This window comes from Sceloporus occidentalis, unplaced genomic scaffold (genome assembly GCF_023333645.1).
Source record: "Sceloporus occidentalis isolate IW3139 unplaced genomic scaffold, rSceOcc1.0.p SCAF_1, whole genome shotgun sequence".
Classification (NCBI taxonomy): Eukaryota; Metazoa; Chordata; class Lepidosauria; order Squamata; family Phrynosomatidae; genus Sceloporus; species Sceloporus occidentalis.
The window spans coordinates 89,800,603-89,820,079 of NW_028316981.1; the positions used below are offsets into that span (position 1 = coordinate 89,800,603).

At 40.6% G+C, this 19,477-nt stretch overlaps 1 protein-coding gene across 4 annotated transcripts; it reads left to right on the top strand.

Moving 5' to 3' along the window:
• The first annotated feature begins 200 nt into the window (after positions 1 to 200).
• Positions 201 to 19,179, top strand: CD74 (CD74 molecule). Of its 4 annotated transcripts, XM_089528563.1 has the most exons (10): positions 204 to 471; positions 5,526 to 5,701; positions 6,515 to 6,585; positions 8,194 to 8,256; positions 10,077 to 10,172; positions 11,266 to 11,335; positions 14,154 to 14,342; positions 16,494 to 16,565; positions 17,363 to 17,396; positions 17,677 to 19,179. In XM_089528563.1, exons 1-8 carry the CDS (start codon positions 407 to 409, stop codon positions 16,550 to 16,552), a joined length of 789 nt encoding a protein of 262 aa, XP_089384689.1. In that variant the 5' UTR covers positions 204 to 406; the 3' UTR covers positions 16,553 to 16,565; positions 17,363 to 17,396; positions 17,677 to 19,179. The 4 variants fall into 4 exon arrangements, with proteins under 4 accessions (XP_089384704.1, XP_089384714.1, XP_089384689.1 ...); XM_089528578.1 differs by lacking the exon at positions 14,154 to 14,342 and having other exon boundaries at positions 201 to 471; XM_089528571.1 differs by lacking the exon at positions 17,363 to 17,396.
• Positions 19,180 to 19,477: the final 298 nt, after the last annotated feature.

A 19,477-nucleotide genomic window follows, 5' to 3' on the forward strand; every position in this document is an offset into this window, starting at 1 on the left:
AAAAAATCAGTGGTTACAGAGGGCTGACTGTAAACCTTGCTATGCAGAAAAAGGCAGGCCAGATATGCTGCTCTCTCAGCACCATCTATGCAGTGAATGAAAAAATGCAGAATCCTGCCTGCCAACCAGTGATGCCATTTCCAGGGACCAATGAGATTACTTGAAAGGTAGACCTGAGAGAATGTAGCCCCCTTGGAGACCTGTGTAGGGTCCAGGCGTGGGAGGAGGTTTGAAGGGTATTTCCAAATCTTGAAGTCTGGTCACTTTCACTTCCCTCTTCTGTGGTTCAAGAAGCTTCTGAAGAAGAGTTTAGACCTTTATAGACTCAGAGATCCCCTTTGAAAAAGCCTTTCCAGTCAGCTTCCAACCACAGCAGCAGAAGTCAGCTCCTGAGAAGACCAGCACCATGGAGGATGACCGGAACAACCTTCTCCCTAACCCACCAGCTGATGTGGTGGGACAGCCAGCAAGGTATTTATATTTTTTGCTGGGCTTTCTACTCCTCTCTTTATTTCACATGTTCACTTCCTGGCTAAGGTGGGGGAGTGAGTAGAGCTCAATGAATATTTTTCTCTGTGCCACATGTGAAGAAGGCACATGAGGCTGGAGATCTTGTAGCTTCATGGTGTGCTTTTTATGCAATTTCCAGCCTAAAGCCTAAATTTATCTTTTGAGACTACAGCACTCAGAATCCCCAGCCAGCAAATTCTAGTACAAAAGGCTAACTTTTCTGACTGCTATTTGCACCTGACTGGTGTGGCAGGTTGTGTGCACAGATGTCCTCCTTTTCCAGGATCTGTTCTACATTTCAACCTTCTGTCCAGCAGGAATTCAAAGATGTCCTCCATTTTAAGCATTGATTCATATTTTTATGAGTGCTGTTAGCTTTTATTTTGTCGCATCTTCCATTTTTCTTGAATGTTCTGCATTTTGTGGTGCCTTATCCTTTGCGGTTATTATATTTATGTATTTTAATGTTTTGTATTGTTTTTAAATTGTATTGTTTTCTACTTGTTCACCACCTTGCAGCCTTACATTGGGAGAAAGTTGGGATATAAGAAAATAATAATAATAATGACATCTGATCACCCTGCATACAAAGACAGAGGGGACCAGGTTTAAATTAAGCCTTGCCTAGAAGCAGTCTTCTTTGGGACACAGGCCCTAATTTCTCAGCACAAAAGAAGGCTTCCTTTGGGATATTTGGCTTCTGAGAGACAGGACCATGTTAGTCTGGAATATTGGTTTGCAAAGGGATCTTGCAGCACCTTTGGGACTAACTGTGCGAAAGAAATCATAGCATGAACTTTCATAGTAGACCTAGTCTCCAAAAGCTTATGATACAACTTTTGCCCAGTTAGTCTCAAAGGTGCTACCAGATCCCTTTGCATAGTGGAAAATAAGTGTATGCCTGTGTGCTTCTTTCCCCTTAACCCTTTAATGCTCTAATAGCAAATTTCGATCTGATCTGGAGGGTGTAAATGTGCAGTTATTCTACAGAATTTTCTAAACCCAGCTGGGGAAAAGACATAGCAAGACATAAGACATAAGGAAGCATCATAGAGGAAGAGCAATTTGAACCAGAGTTCCCACACTTTTTAGCCTCTGTGCTGCATTATTTCTCAGTGTGCATCAGTTTTTCATTTTCTTATGCTATTAGGTTCTTTACCTTCTTGGCTTTATATGGCGAATAATAATTTTTTTTAGCAACAGTGACCATTTTGGGGAATTTCAGAGCTGCGGTGCTGGCAACTGGCAACAGATGCTAAACCTCACAGCCAAATCCAATCAGATTGTAGAAGAGTGATGACATCTGATGTTACTAGGAGGAAGGTTGTTCAAAAACTTCACAGCTGCACTTCAACATTATTTACAGACCTCTTGGCTTGTGTCTAAGAAATATTTTGTTGTTGTTGTTGTTGCTGTTGTGTGCCTTCAAGTCATTTCCAAATTGTGGCAACCCTAAGGCAAACCTATTACATGGTTTTCTTGGCAAGATTTGTTCAGAGGTGGTTTGCCTTTGCCTTTCTCTGGGGCTGAAAGAGTGTGACTTGCCCAAGGGGGTCCAGTGGGTTTTCACAGCCAAGTGCGAATTGAAACCCTGGTCTCCAGACTCATAGCCCAATGTGCAAACCACCGAACAACGCTGGCTGAATTCTACTGGAGAGTTCTTTTGAAGCAACAAGCATTCTGATATGCTTATGAATCAGATCCAGAACACTTTAAGACAAATAGCTCCAGCATGCACGTTTTCGTCTTGAATTAAGATGAGGGTGGTGGCTGATTGTTTCAGCACAAATAGTAGCAGTTCATTGTTCAGTGGAATGGAGGGGAAAAAACCTCATTTTGACATAATCCAAAAGTGCCCTGAAAAATCAGGTAGTGATTTTGAAAACGTTAATTACCTTTAATACCATTACTTTGGGGGGGGGGACACCTATGAGTGACAAACACTAGACTTGTTTCTAAGATGTGCCTCTTATTTGTTTGATGTATTTTTAGCTGTCTTTCAGGGCTATGCCTTCACAAAGCAGCCCCTGCTCAAGATTACAGTCAGATTCAACTGCTATAGGAGTTGTAATTGAGAGCATGCAGAATACTTTTCACAACTTCTTGGAACGCAAGGGCCAAGAGTGAATTAAAATGGTGGCAGTTTTAAGAAGCGCTCCGATCTTAAGGCTTATGTGGAAGAGGCAGACTGTGCATGTGGTTTTGAAGAAGTTACATTCTGTACACACACACACACACACACACACACATGTAGTATGTTCTTGAATTTAGGACATTCTTGGGATTTCTGTTGGTTCCATTGTGACTCCTTCCCTGCTAGTTTTATTTCTCCTGCTCTGCCAGCCAGATGTAAATTCTCTTCCTTAAACGTAGTCAGGAGAATCACATCAGAAATGGAGAAAAAGAATAAATTTTCGCAAGAGAAGAAAGAGAATAGTGGTGTGGTTTTGCTTTCAGAGAATAAAAAGAGGCAAACTGTGACAAAGTTAAAAGTGGATTTCATCCCCCCAATATCTGACCAGCAGTTCAGGGGACATGACAAAACCAAATGTGTGCCATTCTGAGAATGAGAGGTTGGAATTTACTACGAATTATCAATCTGGAATGGAGGAGGAACAATCCATGCTGCCCCCCCAAAAAAGAAAGAAAGAAAGAACTGTTTGGTAGGTTTAGGTTCAGCAAACATGTTGCAGTTACTTAGGTCAGGGCTAGATAATTAAACTGGTAGGGAAGGGAAGGTGTTCCAAAAGAACCAAAAGAAAAAATAACTTAGGTCTAAAACAGACTGCAGAAATAATCCAGTTTGAGACTGCCTTAACTGCCCTGGTTCAATGCTAGGGAATTTTGAGATTTGTAGTTTTGTGAGACATTAAGCCTTCTCTGTCAGAGAACTCTGGTGCCACAATAAACTACAATTCCTTGGATACCCTAGCACTGAGCCAAGGCAGTTAAAGCGGCCTGAAACTGGATTATTTCCGCAGTGTGTTTTGGACCTAAGCCTCCTGCCTTGTTGTTTGGCATGTGAGGGTTATCCCATGAGTGGATGGATTGCTCCACTTGTCATCCGAGAAATGATTGCTCAAGTAGGTTCCAACCTCTTATTTGCTTCCAAAGGAATGTTCTCTTAATGAGCAGATCTATACAGATCTAACTGAATAAAAATCCTACGATAGATGAACTAAGATCCTTTTAGGCAACAGACCACCTAATAACCAGGAACAACCCTTGGAAAAATAATAGAGAAGCACCTTGCCTCTCAGCTTCCACTATCTGTTATACCTATCTACCTGTAGCCTCAAAGTAAAGCTTTGGTCTCCTACCTTTTTCTTAATCTAGAAGGAAGGACATGTGATAAGAAGCTGAGAGGGAAAAGTTAAAGATAGGTGATAAAAACTTCATTTAGTGAATTGGTACCCAGACTATCCATATTTGCTTTTCCAAAATGATCCACTCTATAGATGCTATTTACTAGGTTATGTTTTTATTAATGGGAGATATAGAAGTGCTGTGTGGTGATTTTCACTGAGAAAATGGTATGAATTGGCACCATTCAAATACTTTCCTATGGCATGGTTTCTGTCTGCATTGCAACCATACCCACTGCATTGCTTCTTCTGGTTGGTTATTTGCAAAAATGAAAAAGGATTTTTAGAAGAAGGTACATTGCAAAAATACATGTGCAAGTGTTGGTTCTTCTGCTATAAGAAAAACAAGCCAGCGGATACGTTTTGCCTCAGTAGGAAGAGCCAAAACAGAACAGTTTTTCTCTCCTACTTTCAAGTTCAGTCTACCTAGCAACAAATGATGTCACAGGAAAACTAGATCATGGCTGGTGGCCAGACCCCAGCCATTTCCTCAAGCTGCTTTTCATTGAAGATGTTAAGTCTGAGGAGACATTTTAGTACAGATGAGGTATATATGAATTAGTAAAAATAAAAGAGAACAAGGGAAAGAATCTAGGCAATCAAATGTGGACTTCTTCCTTTCTAAGCTATATCTTGTTCAGCAATTACTTTTACCACAGTGTATACTTTTTTCTTTTTTTGGTTAAGATGTATTTAATAATAATGTTCATTTGCATACAGGTATCCATGTATGCCATACACACACACTCTCTCTCTTTTGGAGGAGAAGAATACCTAAATCAAGAAAGTTGTGTGTGTTTTGCTACCCATCCACCCATCATGTCACCTTGATCCACTTGCTTTCTTCCTCAGTGCCCATAATTAGTCATTGAAATCACAGGAAATCTGATTGTAGATTTTGTGCCATCTTACCAAGTGATGAGGATGACACATTGTGTTTGTCTTACATGCGGGAGATATGCCACACCTGAGTTAGTGGCATAATAGTGTCCAGAGTGGATACCTGTGTTAATTTGAGAAAGCAAAAATTATAGAAGAGTCTTCTCACACTTGAAAAATGGAGAGGTTTTGTTTGGCCTAAACTCTCATAGACTGCAAATGCATGGACTCCAAACATCAAATGCAAATGGGCTGCAGTCCACAAAAGCCAGCTTTTAAAAACTTAATCATTAGGCTGCTGCAAGCAGCAGCAGCGGAGGGCATTATCTCCCATTCTAAATCTGTCCCCCCTTGAAAAATTTCCTTCATTCCCTACATTTCTAGCATTGCCATAGGTTAAAATTTCAGTCATACATTTAGAAACAGAGTTTAGGCAGCCAAGGAAAAGGCGCAGGCTATATGAACACGGGAACATGAACACAGCAAATAATAGAGTTCTAGGTGTGAATGTATTTGACTGTCTCCTTCTCTGCAATACTAGAAATTGGGGGACTGAAGGAAACTTCCATTTGGGTGGCACAGAATTCTGGTTTCAGGGAGCAGTGCTTTTGCTTTGCCCCTCCCAATAGCTACACCCCTGCCAAGATCTTTCTCCTGTTTTTGTAGAGATGATGTTTCTGGCACATTATTTTGATTCCCTTCTACATCAGTGCACTCTCATCTACCCAGACCATTCAATGAGCACCAACATACTTCTTTTCTCTCTTGCAGGAGCTCTTGCAGCCGTAGAACCATCTACACGACCTTATCCATCCTGGTAGCCCTGCTTATTGCCGGCCAGGCACTCACTGTCTTCTTTGTGTATCATCACAATGAACGGATTACTAAACTGGCCAAGGACACTGCGGAACTGAAGCTAGGATCGCTGACTCAAAAACTTTCTCAGAGTTAGTGGCTGCTCGCTCCTTTTGACTTCCTTTATACCACAACTGTATGTTAAACTGTATGTGACAGTAGTAACCATAGCCATGTTGCTTAGGGTTCCCAGATCTCAGAATTGGCTGTGAAATGCAGGGCCTAGACCTCTTCCACTTCTCAAGCAGGAGGGAGGAGTCTCAGTGCAAGAGTGCTATTTTGCAAAGTGTATATGTATTTGATGTTTTTAACTGAATGCCATACTCTGTACAACTATAGTTAGTGCTTAATGTATCACAATGGCAACACCAGGGCTGCCACTTGTGATGTTACACGACTTGTACCATCACTTGGACCTTAAAAAAAAAAAAGACATCAGCATTTCAGGACAGTTTTGAAAGGGAATTTGTGAGGGGACCAAGCATGTAATGAGGATGAGAGTATGTGTCTCCTACTCAGATGTCTCAAATTCCATTGTTCACATACACATGCCCAGAGTTTGGTAAATAATAATTTGGTCTACAACTTCCAGACTCTGCTCCTTGCCAGCTGTTTCTGTTGTTGTTAACTGAACTAGAAAAGATCCTAAAATGTAAAGATATATAACTGAGTACAAAAGTTAAAATCATAGAAGCTACTGTATTCCCTATTACCATGTATAGATGCAAGAGCTGGGAAACGTAGTGTTAAGCATTGCAGCCAAAAATTTTAAATTTAAAAAAAATCACATATCTTTTTGAGTTTGTCCTTATCTGTTTTAAGGGCATGTCCTTGGAGGAAACTGTTGTTTTATGGGATTTTTAAAAAATGCACTGCAAGTTTTAGACTAATTTCTCTTTCTATAGACTCCAAGCCAGCTAACAGGATGAAGATGTCAATGGTCAACATGATGCCCCTTGTCATGAGGGATGATGAGGTAAGCTTAGCAAGAGGAAACAGTCAGAAAGGAAGGATCCAAGATTGAATACTATTTTGTGTTCTTGCTTTTTAATAATAATAATAATAATAATAATAATAATAATATGATTTATTTATAGCCTGCCTTTTCTCAAGGAATCAAGGTGGGTTACAACATCTTAAAAACCATACAATGCAATAGAGTTAATCCATAAAACATCCTCACTACAGTCCTTGGAGCTCAGAGGTCTATGAATTAAGGAGGGCATTAACCATATCTTTTCATGTCCTCCTTTAGTACAAAAACAAACAGTGGGAGGAACTGGTTTGCTAATAGGTTTGAAGCAACTCAGTCTTAAAATGGAATAATCTCTCTCTCTCTCTCTCTCTCTCCCTCTCTCCTGTATGCCCTGCAGTTTAAGCTGAGGGTTCCCTGTCTTACATATCTCTGTGATTGGGAGACTGTTCTGTTGAGACAGTCATTCTCATCCTTCTAAACTATCTTCCCTCCAATAAAACACATGAATACATGGTGAAGCCCGATGACAATTACTATGAATCAACTTCATAATTATCCTTTATGAAGACCTTACATCAGCTTCAGAAACAAAGTGAAGGCTCTTAAAATGGACATGTTCTTGCTCAGATTAAGCCCTGTAGATAAATTATTTCTGAAACAACAGTTTCAGAGCACAGGGTGAGTTTGTCTATCTCGGACAATGTGACATGAATGAAGTGGACAGCCTATTAGGCCAGACCTATTCTCAGCCCTTGTTTGGTCACTGCAGTGGCCAGAATGATTTGACACTGGAGTAGCCTTCCTTGGCAATGTTATTTAGACACTGTGATCAAAGTACAGTGCCAAAGGTCAACAGCTGGTTTAGGAACATAAGAGGATCTCATGAGTGGAAATTCCAATGAACAGATTATATTTATCGCTGTGAGTTGTGCTTTGTTCCCACTAGTGATATTTAACTTAAATCATGACTAACTTTTCAACTTGTACCTAGCTAGTGAATCTTTAGTCTGGCTCTAGTGTATGGGAAAGATCAGAGGCAGCTTGTTAAGCAGGCTATCATGTGGTCTTCCAGAGTTGTTGGACCTCAGCCCCCAGTATTCTCCACCATTGGCTATGCTGACTAGGGCTGCTGGGAGTTGCAGTCTTAAGAAAATTTGGAAAATCTGGAGTTAGTACTTGGATTAGGACCCTAGTAAGTAGTATTTTTCAGGGCTCATTATTGAGTCAAAATTAAGCAACAACTTCCATTCTACAGATAGTGAATGTGTGGCCTTCCAGAGGTTGCACTGTAATAATAATAATAATAATGTTTATTTGTAATCCACTTTTCCAAAGTATGATCAAAATGGCATGCAATTGATCACACCAGCCATATCCAGTGATGAGGAACAATGGAAGTATTGGTCTAATGACATATGGAGCACCACATGCTCCCCATCCTCTGTTTAGTCACTGTTCTAAACAAATAGTCACTGTTCTAAACAATTTAGTCACAGTACCATCTAAATCAGATGCATCCCATGTATTCTCAGCTATAATAATGGAATCTAGAGCTCCTTTTAGTTGCCATTCTTCAGATTTCAACTTTTTTTATTATCCTTTATGTAGTCTTTGGCATATGAAGCCAAGCTGACCAACAGCACTGAAGACCAGGTCAAACGTGTCCTACTGGTAAGCATCTCATCCCCCCGTCCCTTGACAACTGTAACTCTGTCTGATCACTTGAAGACACAGATTCAGTTTAGATTACCTGCATCAGAGCCATTAGATAGATCTTTGATCTGATGCATCAAGGCAGTCCTTTAAGTTCAGATGAATTGCTAATGTATTCTTTCTTTCATATTTGACATCATATTTGAATGTTATCAGAAATGAGAACCAGGAGTGATGCTTGGTTTTAAACAATGCTCAAATCCTGTTCAATATTTACAAGAGTTTGGGAATTCACAGTGGTCAATGACTGAACAAACCCAAACCTACCTCTTAAGCCAGGCAATGCCCCAACAAAAAGGTTTTTGAGGCACTGCAAATCAGGGCACTGGGAAATGACTGCATCCCCCTCCTTGTCACAGAGTTTATTGAGACGAGCAGTTGTGTCAGGATCCTAAGAGGTCTGTCCAGCTGCCCATCTCAACACACCCTGTTACCAGGAAAATGCGGCAGCTTTTCTAGGACTCTGGTCTTCAGCATCTTGAAAACTCTGGCTGGGACACTGCCTGGCTTAACAGATAGGCTTTGGGTGGATGGGTGGTAGATTTAGCAGACGTTGTGATGACAACAGAGCTACATCATTGCCACAGATGCTGGCGAAACGTCAGGAAGAAACTCTGCGAGAACATGGCCACATAACCTGATAAACCCACAAAAAACTATGGATGCCGGCCATGAAAGCCTTCGACTTCCATCATCATTGCTACATCTGTCAATGCAGGATCTTGGCTACAGTATATATATACTGTATATCTCATGGATCTCAAGAGGGAAAGTGGTGGGATGGAAAACAGTAGGGGAACCAACTGCCTGTAGTTGCCAGTGTCCATTGCTTTCAGTGGGCCAGCCTTCAATGTTCTATTGAACAGCACTTTGGTTCTTCCTTTTAATGTAATCAGTAGAGAAGCTGCAGTTCCCAAAACAACAAAAGGACAGTTGCTTCTATGCATACACTTTGTCCATGGCTGTACATGAAGTGTTTTTGGATCTTTACTACAGACCAAGACCTAAATGGCATACCATTAGTTGTGAAAAGTACACCAGCTTTATAGGATATACTTTGGAAATCCTTTCCCATCCTACTGCACATGTTAATTTTTCTACATGACTTTGAATCTGGGAATATATGGTCGATCAGAAGTTTAGACAGTATTGGCTATTCTTCATAGGAATGTGACAGACTGAATTATGATACTAAGGAATTTTCAATGCTAAAAGCTCAGGTGATGGGATTTGTAGTGCATGCCTAAATACTTATGAAACTTTAGAAAACACAAGCAGCTTTGTTTTTGTTCCCAGGGATTTCCCGTTAGCCTTGTATTTTGATGCAGATTGTAGCAAATGCATATGAGAGGTGGAGGCTGATGTTAGGACACTGAAAGTAGAGGAGAAGTGATAAAGAGGGGAGACTGACTCCACACTATCTGTGTTTTGCCCGATACCTTTGGTTCAACTTGGAGAAGGCTGGGTGACCCTCACTATCACTAACCTTTGATTGAACCACTGTGGTGGAGTTGCCCCTTTCATGTGCTGCAATTTTGTTAAATCATACTGTCCTCTGAGGATTGTCTTAATCTTCCTTGAACAATAAGATCTTGTAAAACTTAATTTTTTTTATTATTATTACAGCTCCCAGAATTCCCCATGCTGGCTGCAGGAGTCTGGGAGCTGTAATACAAAAAATTAAAAATTTTAAGCTCTGCCAATAGCAGTCTCTTTCTGGGCTTTCTGCAGTCTTACTTTCCCTATGTGCCCTTTGTTAATATATTCCTCCTCTACAGCGGGAAAACCCTTTGAGAAAATTCCCTGAGCTGAACAACAACTTCTTGGAAAATATTGGTCAGCTGAGGAAACGCATGGATTACGAGGACTGGAAGGTAAGTGCTGCCATCCTTCCCAAAATCTGGCAGGCTATTTTGAAAAATGTAGACTCTCTCCAGTCTTGAGGTATGCACAATGGATTTGTTGTGCAGAGGAGAACTCTTGTATAGTAGAAGCACTCTCCATTTCACTCTCGAATATTGCCTCTTTATTGTCAACTCTGATAGGAAGAACTTGGAAAAAGTATTTGTTTCAACACGGCCATATATCCAAAGCTATGGATATACCTTCTAGTTTGTTTTTGAATGCCATCTATCATATATTCATGTGGCAAGAAATTTTAAGGGACCAGGATTCAGTATTGTCAGAGCTAGGTTCAGGGAGCTTTACAGTTTCTTTGTGAACTAAGGTTTATTTACAACACTAGTTGGGGGTTTACAGGCTTCAGTTGGGGCTACATTGGGAATTTAAAGCATTATCACTCCAACAGAGTCCTTCTCCCCACCAGCTGTCTAGGGGAACACATATCACTGTAAGATTATCCTCCAGAGAGCAGAGTTGACCCAAAATTGTTGGCATCCTGTTAGTGATATATGCAAGTGTTAATCCACCTTACCCTTTCATATATATATTGGTAATTGCAGAGGTTGATATTCTCTTCCTCCCTCTGCAGCATCAAAAGCCCTCCTCCCTGACTCACTGTTGGCTGTGATAGCCCCCCCTAACAGCCATTCTGTTGCTGGTAAAGAGGGAGAGAGACACTCTAAAAGCATCTGCCTATGTCTCTATGACCAGACACAGACTAAGGACACATCATTTGCTGAGACCTCTGGTGGACAATATGCTAAGCCTGCATCTGGTAATGGCAGCATAGCCAGATTCTTCTCTGATTGCTTCTATTCTCTACCAGTAATGTGTGTGCACATGTATGCATGTTTGTGTGTGTGCATTATATTGCAGCACAATAGTGAGTCTTGGTGGTGATAGAAAGCCACCATGGAGTCCCCCATGCAGACCTCAGATGCTCTCCTCAACCACAGGGGATCTTGGTTCATGTCAGCACACACAGACTTACCTTGTCTCTGTTGTTCTCACTGACCTCTGAATCAAAGCAAATAGAAATAAAATTTTCCACTGATTTTCCTGCAGGCCTTTGAAACCTGGATGCACAAGTGGCTCCTCTTCCAAATGGCTCAAAATCAGATCCCAGAAGAAAAAGGTATGGTAAAACAGTAGGGTCGAAAAAGATTCTGCAGGAAAACTATGCAAAAATTTCTGAACCTCCAGCTGATCCTGTTACATTCAGACCAGTACACAAAGCAATGTTCAGTTTGTTGCAGCTTTTGTTACTTTCTGAAGAAGTACAGGAATAAAGTGATGTGAAGCAAAACCCCAATGTTTTAAAAATGAAGAAGAGGTGAATTGAGGTGACAAAGGCCCCATACAGACTGCCAAAATAAAGCTGCTTTGGGTCACTTTGGAGGTATGCTGTTAAAATGATGCATGCGTCTTAAGAGTCCGGAAGCTGCACCAAAGCTGTGCTCCAGTCTATAGGACTGGATCATGGCTTTGGCGTGGCTTCTGGACTCTTAGGACACATGCATAATTTAAACAGCATACCTCCAAAGTGACCCAAAGCAGCTTTATTTTGGCCTGTCTGTATGGGGCCAAAATATTTCAATGTAATTCAGCTTTTAGGGGAAGTTAAGTGCTAAAGTGCCTGCAGCTTACCCATGGTACTAGATATGATACAGGATTTATGGTTGCCACAAAAAATGGCAGGTGTATTGGGAATTCTCATGTCCTGTTACCTTATCCAGTCATGTGGTATCATGACTTGTTTCCATGTTCCTGATCAGCAGCAAGAAGGGAGACTAGAAAGTGCATAGGATGAAAAGATTATGATGTAGAGTAGCCCTCAAGGTGTTGTTGGGACTACTGTTGTTGCATGCCTTCATTGTTTCTGACACGGCAACCCTAAGGCCATGGGTTCATGGGGTTTTCTTGGTAAGATTTCTTCCGATGCCTTTTGCCTTCCTCTGAGGCTGAGAGAATGACATGCCCACTGTCGCTCAGTGGGTTTCCATGGCTGAGTGGGGATTTGAACCCTGGTCCCTAGAGCTGTAGTCTCCCACTCAAACCACTATATCATGCTGTTGGACCATAGCTGCCATCATTCCTGATGGCTGAGACTGATGGGATTTGGGGTTTCAGCAACATATGGAAGGCCGCATGTTTTCTGCTTCAGTGTAGAATAAATAAACTGCATATTATGAGGACAAGGAGATAAAACTCCTCACATAGTTGCCACTTGGGGAACAGCATCCCATGTTCAAAACAATGATTTGGCTCTAAAGAAATCTTAGTGTGAATGGAAGGACATTTCTCTTATGCCAGGGGCTGTTTCCACACACTTCCCAACCACATCCTTCTCCATTCCATTTTGGCTATTTCTTGGAAATATCATTTTTGGGGGACTACAACTGGCCAGGAGATGTAATTTTACAAAGTAATGCTTCTATAGTCTGTGCCTGATGTAGGGCAGTACTTCTTTGGCTATCAAATGTGATGGATTGGCAATTTGCCCCCTCCCCCCTCCCCGAAAGAGACATGATTGCCAAGAAGCCATTATGCCAGTCTGGAGTTCAGGTTTGCTGGATTATGTGTTGTCTGTGATTAAGAACCCTTTGGTTGCTCCCATTTCTTAAATCACATAAAAGAATTTCAAAAAAATAGCCTGCAAAGTCACAGACCTGAGTAACACATGCAAAATTACTGGCAAAGCACAATTCATTTAAAATTGTAATTCTCTGAGCCAGAGGATGTTCCTGTGAGGAAGGATGAAGAATTTGTAGTTTGAATTAAGACTTACTTTGAAAAAAAATTAATATATCTGAAGAATTTTAATAGCTCCCATCCTCCAATGATTTGTTAACTATCATGAATTTGCACACCAACACAGGCAGTGACTTTTCTGTGTCAAATCTTGGCACAAACAATGTTCAAAGAGAATGATCCCCTCCTTCTGTGATTTCAGCGATTTCTGAAATAAAAGCCTGAAGCTGGAATCTCCATACCAATTAGCCACTCAGCAGTGGCCAGACAGATCCCCATTAGCAGAATTTATATTAATACTACCTCCATTAAGAAGTGCTCATTAGCATTTGCTCTCATTAGGCCAAATGGGTTCCCTGGGAGCCATCCCAATAAAATCGCTGTCCTAATTAAACTGGCATATTCTTACACACAATTTTTTCCATTACTCCTTCCCTTCCCATGGTGTAGCAACATGGAACAACACATTTTCATCCCAAGGGACAACATTTACAGCAGAAGACAAATATTTTTCCTGGACTAGTCAGTTTTAAGCTGCTCATGTCTGGGGTCGGTGGGTTACCATTGTATGTCTGAATGTACCCTACTTCATCTAAAATACTCTTTGCACACAAAAAAGCAGTCTGTCAAGGGAGGAAGGCTCAGTTAAACTCTGCTTTTTGACACAGTAGTTATCTATAGGCAAGGAGTATTTAAATTGGAGAAGCATTCACACATGAATTACTGCAGCTCAGATTGAGCTTTACCATTGGGCCCTACTTAATGTATAGACTAGGAATAGAAATGTTTGTCTCTACAGGTGTTTTGATTTGGAGCTTTCAGAAGTACCAGCTCACAGTGGCTAAAGGGCAGGGATTCTGGGGGGTGGAAATATTTGGGCGGAAGAGTCAGGGATTGAAATCACTGCTCTGCCCCAGGATCGGGGTTCTTATAACCCTCCAGATGTTATTAAAGTATATTTCCAATCATCTGTGGCTACTAGCCATGCTTGCTGGAGCTGATGGGAATTGCAGTTCAACAATGTCTGGGGGGCCAGTGTCTGCTCTGTACACTCCTTTTTTCTACACACAACTAGGGTAGGGTAAGGTAAGGTAAGGTAAGGTAAGGTAGCCTTTTTATATGTAATTACAGATGCATGAAAAGACATTGATAGCAATTAACTGTACATATTGAATTTCCTTGGTTTTTGTTTTGTTTTAAAGTGAAAACCAAGTGCCAGCAAGAAGAGTGTACTAAAGGTATCCATCTGGGAAGATTCTGTGCCCAGTGTGATGAAAACGGCAACTATTTGCCTAAACAGTGCCATCATAGCACTGGGTTTTGCTGGTGTGTCTACAAAAATGGTACAGAGATTGAGGGCACTAAAGGCCGTGGACCCCTGGAATGCACTGGTAAAGAGCTTGTTTGTCCTGTGCAATCATTGTGTGGGAGGAAGACACTAAGGAGCTTGCAGATCTTCTTTGTAGTGTCAAGATGGTTTTGCAGTAGCTATGAAGCAACATTAGAGTGACCCACTTACAGGAGTTAATTCCTGTTGTTGTGTGCCTTCAAGTCATTTGTGGCTTATGGCGACCCTAAGCCAATCCTATCATGGGGGTTTTATTCGCAAGATTTGTTTGGGGGGGGTGCCTTTGCCTTCCTCTGATGCTGAGAATGTTGGACTTGCCCAAGGGCACCCATTGGGTTTCCATAGAGGAGCAGGGATTCAAACCTGGGTCTCCAGAGTTGTAGTCCAAAGCTGAAACCACTACACTGTGATGGCTCTTAGGAGTTATTTACTCCCCTTATTTGCATTGAGGCCTAAAATGTTGGCAGCGCAGGATGTAGAGCTTGGAAAGCTACTTTTGCTGGCAGTGCTGGCTGGAAGATTCTGGGAGATGGTAGTCCAAATAAGGTCACATTTCCTGCCTTTGGGTGGAAATCACTGAGGTAGTTGTAGCAGTGCTATTTCATCCCTTCTGAATAGAATGGTACAGAGACAGCCACATTGATGACTTATTCAGAAAGTGGGTAAGGAGTTAATCATAGAGAACCCCAGAACCCAGAATGTAAATGGAGCAATTTGGTGTAAGCCTGCATAAAATATCCCGGTGACAGAAGTTGAGTGTTTTGGTTGTAGCAGGTTTGTTCTTAGTGGAAGAGAAGTTCACTTCACTTTCTGTACATGTAACCCCTGTGACTCCATAATGGGGATGCTATCTGAAGCAATAGAATGTGAAACAATACAGTGGTACCCCGGGTTACGAATTTAATTCGTTCCGCCGCCGCGTTCGTAACCCGGAAACTTTCGCTAGCCGAAAAGCCCATAGGCGCTAATAGCGAAAGCCGCGATTTCGTGCGAAATCGCGCCGAAAAGCACCAAAAATTTTTTTGTAACCTGGAATAACCTTCGTAACCCGGAACTGTTTTTTTCAATGGATTTTTTTCGTAACCCGGAAATTTCGTAAGGCAGCGCATTCGTATCCCGGGGTACCACTGTAGTTATATTATATTAGTTTGATGATGGAGCTAGAACCACCATCATTCACACACCACCACCACCCCATCCACAAAGTAGGAAAATCTCTGGAAACATATTAAAGAATTCCCCTCTCTTGGTATTTTGGATTTTGTTAGGCTGCCATTTTCTAAGTTGTTCAGAACATAACAACTGGAACAGCAGCAAGATAAAAGACAAGATGGCTTAAAAAACATCCTCTGTACATAATCAGTCAGAATTTATTCTCAAGACAATATCATGACAAATCATTAAAAGTATCACTTAACATAACTCTACAGAGCATACAAATCCCCCCCAACACCAATATTTTTAATTGTATGTATCATCATCATCACGATCTACAATATGCAAAATATATACTGGGGTACGTAAAAGCATGGGCCCCAGGGAGCCAAACATTTTGCTTTCAGATGCCATTTAGGGCGGCGGTGGGTCGTGACCCCTTTGGGGGTCTAATGACCCTTTCACAGGGGTTGCCTAAGACCACTGGAAAACACATATTTCTGATGGTCTTAGGAACTGAGACACTGCAATTTTATGGTTGGTGGTCACCACAACATGAGGAACTGTATTAAAGGGTTGCGGCATTAGGAAGGTTGAGAACCACTGCTTTAGGGGATGTGAGGGTCATTTTTGCCACATTTCTGCCCTGAAGAGGCTTTAAAAAAACACTAATGTGATCCCCTAGCCTTTCACAGTTGTCCACCCCTCCCTTTTACCATTACCTCAGTAACTCTGCTAATAAGTACACAAGCTTTGGTTAAAAACACCTAACAATTTGGTAAGTGGTGATTTGGCAGGGTTCACATAATGATTCCTCAATTAGTTGTAAAGAATATGATACCCAAATATTCATAAATGTATGTGTTACTAAAGAAGACTGTTGCATAGATTTAAAATTAAAGCCCAGCAAAAACAAACAGTTCCTGCTGCTGAACATGAAACAGCATACTCTGTTTAAGAGCTTCCTAGAGTTGATGTGGAAGTAATAATTTCTTTGTACACTGAAAAGCACTGAGTTTTCTTCTTTCTCTCTACGCAGAAAAGGGGAAAATGCTGGATCTTGAGAATGTCACCTCTTCAGGCCTGGAGCTTGCCTAGTTAAACTTACAAGGTAACTGAAGAAGAACCCTGCTAGAGTTAACCAAAAGCCTGCAAAGTTCCCTTGCTGTTCTCCACAGGACCACAGGACTATGGGAAGGCCACATGCAAGACCCAAGAGCAATATATCTCTTCTGCTCTTTTTCTTCAATAACTGGTATTCAGAGGCTTGCGACATCATGCTGTATGCCTCAAAGTCATATATAACTAATATTCCTATTGATAGTTTTATTCTCTATGAAGGTAAAATGGATTTGGTCTGTGATGGTTTAGGAATGTACGTTGAGAGCACTTTTTCCCATTGACTGGTTAAATGTTCAGCTAAAATGAAGCCAAATAATTGAAAATGAATGAAGCCAAATAATATACCTTGTGAAATGCAAGTACTGTGTTGCTGAGTCCCAACAAAACAATTATATTAAACTTATTTTAAGTATCAGAGAGGGACAGGTGTATGGCCTTAATCCAGTTTAGTCCAGACTAAACCCACTGAATCAATGGGAACTTGGTAAATCAAGATTTATGTTAATTCAGTACATCTGCTCTAATTAAGACTAACAATTGGATTTAGGGCACAGTGAATAAAAGGTGAACAGGATACATCCTCCAATTAGGCTGGAATCATGGCGTAAGGGTCTGTTATTCCACCATTAATTATTTTTTAAACAGGCCTTAGTCCTCTGCAGTCGTACACAGATGTAGTAATGCTAGTTAATGGTGTCTTGACTAAATTGTGCTTATTTCATGAAACTTGCTTAAATTGCAGTCTGAATCTCAATCATCTAATGTTTTGGCATTTTCTGGTTACAGAAGTGCCATTATCTGTGAGGGAGAAAAAAACCAGGTAGGTAAAAGGACATTTTAGTAACTTGCCAGGTGAACTTTACTAGACTAATCCATAGGCTTTTACTCGAGCACATAATATCATCTCTCATGATGGTGAGGTATTTTCACCGTGTGTGTGTGTGTGTGTATTTTTATATATATATAAAAAAGGGACACCAGTAACCTTACATGGCTAAATACAGTACCTAAATGTTGTTCATCTTTAAATTTTCCATTAATAAGAAATCTTGGCCTATATTAGTTATTCATTTTTCTTTTCCCCCCTCTTCTTTCCTTAGAAAATGCAAACAAAGAAGGCAGCATCAACTATATCAGGTCAAGAAGTCCAGCTTATCATCTCCAGCTTGCTCTAGTTTCTGCCATCCTTCTGTATCGATTTCCTAAATTAGGTTAGCAGCAACCATTATTAAATTCTGAAGATTAAGCATTATTCTTAATGGAAGGGTGAATAAGTGGGTTGATAAAGATAGCCTGTAGAGCTCAGCCCTATTTTTTCCCCCAGAAATGGGCACACTTAACATGAACATGGCTTCAATAAGAAACATTTCTGAATGGGAAAGGTTGATGTTTCCCTTAATATTGAGTATAAGAAAAGAGAATTGCTTATTTTGACCAAATAAAGCCCGTGGTGATTTTCTGGCTAATCAGGCAACATGAATAGGGAAGCTCAGTGCAGGGTTTTGAAAGACAATGGGATAAATGTCAGAGTCTGGCTTTTCCGTAAATGCAAGATGATGTGTATAGCTTTCCAAAACATATTCTTTAAAATGACTATTTCTTTATGATGGATTCCCCTTGCCTAGATTTTCCCCATAAGGCTTCTACTGAATGCATAGAAATTCTACAAGCATCACAATAGGTCACAGATTTCTATGGAACATTGTGCATATTTATATTTTTGCATATTTGCTATTTGTGTATGGCCCTCTACTTTTTTGGCCTACAACTCCCATCAGATCCAGGCAATGGTGAGGAATCTGAGAGTTGTAGTGCAAAACTTCTGAAAGGCCATGCTTGACCTTGATGGAAGAGAATATCTTCTGGAGCATGGGTGGGTGTCATGTGGCCAGACATTGAACTGCAACTCCCAGCTACTGTAACCAAAGGTGAGGAATTTGGGGAACTGCAATTCAACAACATCTGAAGAGCCATACATTTCCTCCCTTGCTTTACTCAGATGTTTAAAATATGGCACTGAAAGTCACTGTACCTTAGGAAGCTGTGTATCTTTAACCATATTAGCTTAGCCCACCACCTGCTTTAGTGGCAATTCTTAAATAAAATGAGAACAACGGAGGAGGAAACAAGGAATCCAGCATCACTTTGAGACTAACTGGTTTATTTCAGAATGAACTTTTGTGTATATTAAACCACCTCTTCAGATGTATGTCTGTTAGTCAATAAAAGCTCATGCTGGAATGAACCTTTTAGACTCAAAGATGCTGCTGGATTCTTTCATTCCCTCCACCTCTTTCCCTTATGGATAATGGAGTTATCAGTGGGGCAATAGAGATATTCATCAAGGCAACAGGCTTCTTTTGTCTCACTCAAAGCAGTAGTGTTTTTTTTTCAATGACATTAGCAAGTAAAGTGCTGAGTTTTTGTTTTTTTAGAAGTAAAGACTTAGAACTGGCAGACTTTTTGATACTCATCTTCCAAATGCTACTCTGTGAGATATGTACTAATGATATATTTTGAATGTATGATCGCTGTTAACAAACTTGCCAAGATGATGATTTTAATTATAAGCTTTTGCAAAATAAAAATAACCCACTAATTAAGCGCTCTTGTCCATTGAAAATGAATGATTGACCCTTTATCACTCCAACAGCACACCAGAACATCCTTTGCAAAAAAATAAAGTAAAAATAAAATTACTGGTTATTTAAGGGAAATGTTCTCACACATTCATTTTATCCAATAATTGCTTGGTGCGTGTTAATGCTCCCCATGCTTCAGTAGTTTTCATTTGATTCTGCTCAGCTATGAAGTCAAAGCAGTTGCAATGGAACAGGTGGGAAACTGCAAAGATGAAAGAACTCCCTTTTTAACTGCTGCACACTTTAGAGAGATTTTTAA